Below are 8,237 nucleotides of genomic sequence, written 5' to 3'. Positions count from 1 at the left end.
TGGTTGTCAGAAACAGCTGTATGCGATTGATTCACGACGTGTGCGCTTGCGCCGCGGCCGTCGTGTCTCATGATACACTGTCGAAATAAATATGTTCCGGAACATCTGTGCTTAACATTCTTCCGCAAATAGACCAGTAAAATATAGTGACCGACATTCAAAAACATTAATCTTGTAATTGTTCCCGAGTTTATCAAGTTAAAATATTAGGTAAAATAGTAGTAAATCACGCCTTCAACATTTTTGAAATATAAATAACAAAAGCTAAAGCAGTTACTACTAATCGGCTTGGCAGTTTTCTAAAATAAAGATTTATTCAGTTACTTTTCGCATACTTTAAGTTACTTTTGGAGTGTTATACGTTTTGTGATGACTGTCAAATTAAGCAATAAAGTTCATGTTACACTTTATCAACTCCACTTCAGACTTTTCAATATAGAAAATCCTTCTCTTTGAAAAGCAAGACACATTTGCAAATTAATTTAACGGTCAATGTCAAGTCGTAATATATATACCTATGCAATGAATGACTACTTTGAGCTAAGGTCTAATCCTTGACCTGTCTATGTCTGTATTAGTAAGACATACCGGGTATGGCCTGTAATACGAGCAAATAATAAAAACATAGATCATACTCGTCAAACTGAACAACATTAGTTCAGCGACTTTGAGAAATAATATTTTTTTTTAATTTTTATTACACTTTTAAGTTTATTCGAAGAAGCAATGTAAAACAAAATGCTTGATGTTTGTAGCGAGGCAGGCGACGTCAGTTGTGTTCTAGGATGGCGTACATTGATAGCAGTATTTAATTTGTATGAAAAATGGAAAATTCAAAGAGTCCATTATTTTTAAAAGTCACTGAACTACTATTGTTTAGTTTGACGAGGACGATCTATGTTTTAATTTTTTGCTCGTATTACAAGCCACACCTGGTATATAATTAGCTTCAAGAGTTAATCAAATACTAATAATAATTCCCCCTATTGCTTAACTTGTAATTTTCTCTCTGCGTACCTGTTTTCTGTATCGCTTACTATTTTTGGTGTACAATAAAAAGTCATTGTATTGTATTGTAAAATTGAGATAATTACAATTGCCAATTTTAAACCGGACCAATGGATTTAAGTTCAATATCCAAATTCGAAGTAGTGCCAATGCTGATACTGTTTTGCGAGTTTTCATCAAAGGAATAGTATAAATTGTCACTTCCACTCAATATTGAAATTGGTGTCACGTCGGAGCTTATTGTGGTAATGGCTGCATAATCATTTTCAAATTTACCGTTTAAGTGCTTTAACCGCCAATCACATAGCTGTTCTTCGGTTGGTTGCAGCGCGGAAATATAACTCGGGGCGCAACTATTGGTGCTCCTAATGGATCTAGACCTCGTCAATTGGCTGATCTGAAAATCACTTTGCAGAGACCTTGAATTTTCACGCAGTCCGTTAAATTCAACCGACGTTTCTTTGCTCAGCATACTACTTCGCAAAGGTACTTTTGGTGGCAACACTAAAGCATCCACATTCTTGTGCTTTACAAATAATAGTCTCTTGCTCCCTTTTAACAGTGCAGGATATTGACGAATAAGCATGTAAAGGCACAAAGCTCCGAAAAAAAGGAAACTGACCGCAACTAAAATGTACATCGTAATTTGACTGACTGAACGTGCTTTATGAACGATAGGAGTACTGTAAGCAATACACTGGTCACTTTTCACTGAGCCTGATGGTAATGTCACTGGGCAAAATGTATATTGATTACTCAAATTCATATTGTACAATCTTATGATTTCAGGAATGACATTTACACAAAATATTTCATTAGGACACGAACTTCTGTACCAAATTAGACCGTATCCTTCTAGCCCCGATGATCCTAATTCAATCATGGTGAAGTTTATTCCTCTAATCACTATTGTCGGTTTTATCCAAAAGTAACCTACGTTATCATAAAAGTCTACCACAACTGTAGGATTGTGGAAAAACGTGGTGTTAATATTAGTAGCTGCACATTCATAATTTTTAAAAGGAGAAACTAGCACAGGTGACAATTTTAAAGATTTATTATTATCACAATCGAAACTGTGAAGTTTTGTACCTATTATCTCTTCCGTAATCATAGGTGCCATATCGACGACAACAATTCTTTTTGGTTCTCTGGATTTGCAATAGTAATTGAATTCAGTGAAAGTTTTTCCTCGTAGATTGGTAGGAGTGTGGCAAGTTGGATCAACTAGCAATACGCCTTTTTGAATCAATCGCCTCAAATCCCATTCAGCGCAATCACAGTGCCATAAATTGTCTACCAAATTAATTCTAACTCTTGGATTATTTGATGATGTAATTGCATGAAACAGATGCGGCTCAATAGTTTTAAGAAAATTATTGTCTAAGTTCAAATATTCTATGTTTCTTAAGTTATCGAAAGCTCCTGGGCCTATGTAAGTTATCCTACTATAGCTTAAATAAAGTGACTTGCAATGACGTAATCTGCTAAAGCTAGTATTACCTAAAATAGTACCAAAAACATTTGAAGAATAATCAACCGTGAGTAAACTAGAAAGTCGGCTAGATCCAGTTAACATTGAAGGATCCCAGTGTCCGCTATCCATAACAGTCAAAGCTTTTAAAGTCTGACTTACTGGCATCAGAGCGTTCTCTTGCACGTAGAGTAAATTGCAACTTTTTATGAATATACTTTCCAAGCTTGCTAGTCCAAGTAGCATGTGTTGAGTCCATGATGAGATAGTTATATTTTCCAACAGCAATAATTTGATATGTCTTGCATAGTAACTGGAGAAGGCATTTTGCGGGATGTGCCGAAGATTTCCACCAATTATGCTAACCTCAAAAACATTCGAACGCATCCTTGCGAGCCAATTCTGTGGCATAGTTTCGTTCGTAAACGCGGGTTGGATTAAACTGAGGAATACGTTTTGACATTGGGTTTCCGCCTCCTGTGTAAAAATAAAACAAGCAATGAAGCAGTAAAATTACAATACCAATATATAATAATGCAGTGTGCGTATTTAGTCAAAAGTAATAAAAGAAAGTACAAAAAAAATTCATCGGCTTTGTTTGAAATTGTTCAACACACAATTATACCCTTTACGAGTAGTAGGTAAGGCCTAAGCCTAAAATTATCTATACAGTATTTTATATAACTGCTAGTTGTTGTCCGCGACTTCGTCTGCAAAGAAGTTGCTTATCTTTGCCTTGCTGGAACTATGGTTTTTTTAGGATAAAACTATCCTATGTCCTTCCCAGGGTCTCAAACTATCTCCATACTAAAAGCAGTATAAGCGTGAAGAGGAAACAAACAAACAAATAGACAGACAAACAGTCATAGAAAGAGTTAAGTACATACATTCACATTTCACAATTTTGGTAATACGAGTACTACCTAATATTATGAATGACAAAGTAACTCTGTCTGTCCTTCTGTTTGTATATCTATTACATTTTCGTGCTTATACGCTCTTTATTTAGGAATGTAACGAGAATGTATCAATTAACATACTTTTTATAAGCTGTTAAAACGCGAATCCCCCATAGGTTTTATATGGTACTTCTGAATTGTGACTTTGTGACATGACTAATTCGTAGCCAATTCAATTTAAAGTTTATTTCTTGCCAGCAATTAATTTAAAATTAGTCTTCTTTTCTGTTTTTTTTTTTTTTTTAATTTTTATTAATTATGCCTTGAAATCATTGGTTAATGGTATCTTACTTATTGACGGTGAAGATATACGTCAGACTTTTTAAAAAGAGATTAAATGAAAAGATATCACTACCATAACGGCCAATATGACATCATCCTCATAAAGCTCGTAGTACGGCGCCTCATGGCATATGACACGACAACTGGATACATAGCACCTCAAGCCTGCGACCATCGGCGACCGCTTGGGGAAGATCTGAAGGGCTATGAGGAGGATCAGAATGAAACTGGTGACGGTAAACGTGCCGCACACTATGTGGGTGAAGACTTGGAGCCAGCCGCGGTTGCATGACGTGTTCCTGGAATGATACGTTTCTTGAGTGCCTCTTTTACTTTCGAATTCATTGGTTAAGTACAGTCGAAGCCATGAAAGGGTGAACACCAAAAAGTTGTACACTTTAACGCAGATAATTGAAATTACTATTATTTTTTCCATTGTGACCTAAAAATTAATCATAGTACATTTGTATGCATAATTTTCGTGTCACAATGGAAAAATAGAAAAATGTATACAGCCATAGCGTCAAATTTAATTATGTATACATCGACCATTATAGTTAGTGGCATAAAGGTGTATAGATATTTTTGACGTTTTGGTAACATATACGTACCTGTATTATGTACCTATAAAATATGATCAATCCAAATAAGTCAGTAGGGAGAAGTCAGAAACTATGAGTGATAGCGAAATCTGTTCTTAGGAAACATGACTTCGATTTTAGATTTAATAAAAATGGCATTCAATTTTTTTTGTTTTAACTCTCATACATACCGGGAATCGAACCTGGTCGAAATCTCTGTCAACTATTTATGTTATAAATTATGCACATTTTTTCGTTATTATTGTTGATGGTGTGAATCATAAGTGAAAATAAAAACACATTTTATAAGCTTTTATTTAACTTGCAATGTGTGTATGTATGTACGGGTCAAACCTTGCAAGTTAGATTTGACGCACTTTCATTACTCAGATTTACTTCAAATTTGGCATAGGTACTTATGTAAATCTGGTGACAATACAATAATCTGATAGTGAGATTCTGGTAGTCCGGAATCGACTTGAAATTTGGTATGGAAATATAGTTTAGTTGGCAACGCAAATACAGTCAACAAAAAGTACAATTTGCAAAAAAGATGTACTAAAAATGTAGTTTTTATTTTTACAAGCTTTTATTTTTCCTTTTACCTTTAAATAGTCTGACTCCAATTTTTTTACCTTATTTTATACCATATCTGTGTCAGCATTTCTTATACATCTTACATTACTTTTAAGCTATGTACTTACCTCACAGCCGATGTTATAGCTCTGTTAGTTTTTCCAAGAAAACCTTGCTGCGCTATTTGCATTCTGCTAGACGAAATTTTTTTCAGAGTCTTAGAATAACCTTTTTTTCATAATTAATTTTCAATGATGTGTCAAAGTCTAAAAGCACTGGCTGCAAAGAAAGTTTGTACTGATATGGTTGCACGATGTTATCCGTACCGAGATAAGGTGACCAATAAAGTTATATCAGCCCATTAGAGGCCATGTAGGGATTATTAAAACAAACAATAAAGTGATCGAGCGGCGCAAATTTCACGGTTAAGGGTGCGCTGTCAACACTGATAAATTGGACTTGGTCCTTGTCTTTGAACGGCGTTATTTTGCGAACAATTTTTGCCTTTGAGGAAAAAAGCAGACTCATAGCTGGAAAAAAAAGTTCGACTTTGCGAAAATCCTGCAAGCATGAGTTGAAATCATACTAACTGCAAACTTTTGAGATTTAATTCAAGCGCGTTTTATTTCGTAAAAGACTAACGTAAGAATATGGTATTTTTTTTATGATACACATCCCATGTCACAGTAATTTAAAAAAAATCCAATTTATCGACAAAAAAATTGAGTCCCCGCATATTTAATGTAAGATAATACTTTGAAACCTTGAGGACAAGGATCATTTTTATCCCAGAAAAAATGTACCTACCGTTCTCGCGAGCGCACGATATGGTATGATAAAAAAACACTTGCAAGATTTGAATCAAATTAACTAAGTAACATAGAATATAAGAGTGAAGTTACTAAAAATTTATAAAGTTACTTTGCTTCTTGACTCGGAAACCTTTAGGTGTCAGAGTAAGGGTAACCCCTTTGAACGCAAACTGGTAACACAAGAAGCCTGCGGTTAGGTATCCTTTGACTTCTAAACAACAAACCCCAAGATAGTTGCATTAACACTTTTTGGTATTACAGGTCCTTTTTGTATATTTAAGTACCGCAAATGCGAGTTAAGAGTGTTAGCGTATATTTGATATATAGCTTTATGCAGTATGGGGTCATTTTATGCTGGTTAACCTAGGACAGGTTTAGTTAAATTAAATATTTAAAATCTCAAAAGTTAAAAAAATTAAATTTATTCAACTAAATAAAAAAGCTGAGTATGCAAAATATGCAGAGTGTGAACATAGAGAACATAGTGTTAGCGTATATTTATTTAAGTGATAAAAAAATTATTAATAATTTAGTTTGGCATTATGTGGTACTTTTACTGACAAGTTACGGCGTTATTAACAATAGCATTTATTTTAATTCTTTAGTTAAATATTTTTATTATATTATTTATTTGTGTTAATTTAATTGCATATTTTTATATTATATTAATTTTTAAATTATTTTATTCATTTTATAATAATGATTCAATTCAATTATTAAATTTCATTCGTTATTTAATTTTTTTTTTAATTCAACTTAATTTGTTTATTTTTTTCCATTTTATGTATTCATAATTCAATTTAATTGTTTCTATTTTTTATTATTTGTTTACTTAGACTTGTGTCTGTAATATTTTTTTTTATTTCAATTCATAAATCGCTTGTGTAAAGAACCAATTTCAACTTTTTAAACTCGAGTTACGAAATTAAAAGGCGGGTAAAACAAATGAAAACCATCTTTATTGAAGAGGGGCTTGGGAATGCTAAAAAAAGGTTATTAAAAGAGTTTGAAATATTGCCGGCTCAGAATGATCTGCTGGGCAATTTCGAAGGACTCTGTCCTATGTTCACACAGTCTTAGTAAATATCTAAGTAGTCCTAACGACGGTTTTAGACGAACTAAGTGACTAATGCTTAGTACTTTCCACTTACTTTCTTATGTGTTAACATACCATGTTTAATTTGAGTAGAACTAAGTACTAGTGCGAGTAAATAGAATAATCTATTGACCAACCGATAATCTACCTTCTAATAATAAATAATACTAACACTTGTCACTTTTAATTTTGTTTAAACTTTCACGTTTTTCATTTGTGGTATCTTTAATGAAAATAAAATATTGTTCTTTTTGTCAGAAATAACTTTTCCTATACCACAGCTGGTATGTAACTCCGTTTTGTACGAGCAACAAGGATTTTTTAACCTGTGCCTTCATTTCTAGGAGTGTAATAAAATAAGTTCAAGTGAGTCAACGGCGACGGCTGGTATATAAATCAGTGACAAGCGCTCCGTGCGGGCAATGAATATGAATAAACTTGAAGATATTATTTAAGGAACACCCTGTGTACTACAGTGAGTAAGGGAGGATTTTATTTATCATTTAGATATAACAGATTCGGCTACTTGCTGGGTATTTTTGTTGTGATTAATAACGTATAAAGAAGCGGCCACGTGCGTGTCGGCCCAGGCACAGTATAGGATTCCGTACTGAAATACGAAAAATTTATTCAATGTCGTTTGGATCGACTATTACTCATGAACTGACTTTCCTTTTAAATTCATTCCCTAAATCAAAAAATGATCACATACTATACACATACACGCATAAGCTACTTAAAAGTTCACGTCTCTATATTCTATTTGTTCTAAGATGATTCAAATGATGATGACACATAAATAACTATTTTTTATTTTTTGTGAAAGTGAGACTCCAAGCGTTGAATAAATTATATTATAAAATTCTAATGAGACTTTCTGTTCAATAGCGGAACGTTTAAACCAACAAATAATGCTATTGCCACTTTTAGCACTGGGTACATGCAAAAGTATCGATAGTTTGCGTAACAGCAGGAGGGACTCTAGTTCCGTCAGTTTGGAATCTGTCATTTGAACAAATAGAATATAGCTCAAGTGATTTAGGCTATGCATTTTCTGTCAGTTACGTTAGTTTTTTATAGGCATAAATGTACATAATATACTCGTATTACCACTTCCAACCATATTTTATAGACGATATTTATCATTACAAATCTCGTGATATTTGCATGAAACATGTAGATTCTGCAAAAATAAAACTAGCTGTTCTGTTGTCTACGAGTTTAATCCAAACCACTGTTTCACTCATTTTATATTTCAACGCCAGCTTTTTTTACGCTTCTGCTGCTACACTAACGAGCAATGCTAAAGGATAGGACGCAAAAATTAAAAAATATTTTTCTTAACTTTTTTATCACGCTTTTATTAGCTTCACATTAACTAAGTTTGTAACTATTCTAAGCGGCAAAAATTATGGCCCACTCTACATTTTTTACCTGTTACTGCATACA

General features: G+C 33.4%; 1 protein-coding gene across 1 annotated transcript; it reads right to left on the bottom strand.

The window, feature by feature from the left end:
* Positions 1–709: 709 nt before the first annotated feature.
* LOC141427780 (uncharacterized) lies at positions 710–5,129 on the bottom strand. The gene is made up of 3 exons (XM_074087371.1): positions 5,009–5,129; positions 3,797–4,022; positions 710–2,959 (listed from the first exon to the last, which is right to left on the bottom strand). Exons 1-3 carry the CDS (start codon positions 5,068–5,070, stop codon positions 1,106–1,108), a joined length of 2,142 nt encoding a protein of 713 aa, XP_073943472.1. The 5' UTR covers positions 5,071–5,129; the 3' UTR covers positions 710–1,105.
* Between the last annotated feature and the right edge of the window lie 3,108 nt (positions 5,130–8,237).

The sequence above is a fragment of the Choristoneura fumiferana genome, chromosome 5 (genome assembly GCF_025370935.1).
Source record: "Choristoneura fumiferana chromosome 5, NRCan_CFum_1, whole genome shotgun sequence".
Taxonomy (NCBI): domain Eukaryota; kingdom Metazoa; phylum Arthropoda; class Insecta; order Lepidoptera; family Tortricidae; genus Choristoneura; species Choristoneura fumiferana.
Note: the sequence above shows the minus strand (reverse complement) of the source record. Positions and strands in the feature narration are given on the sequence as shown.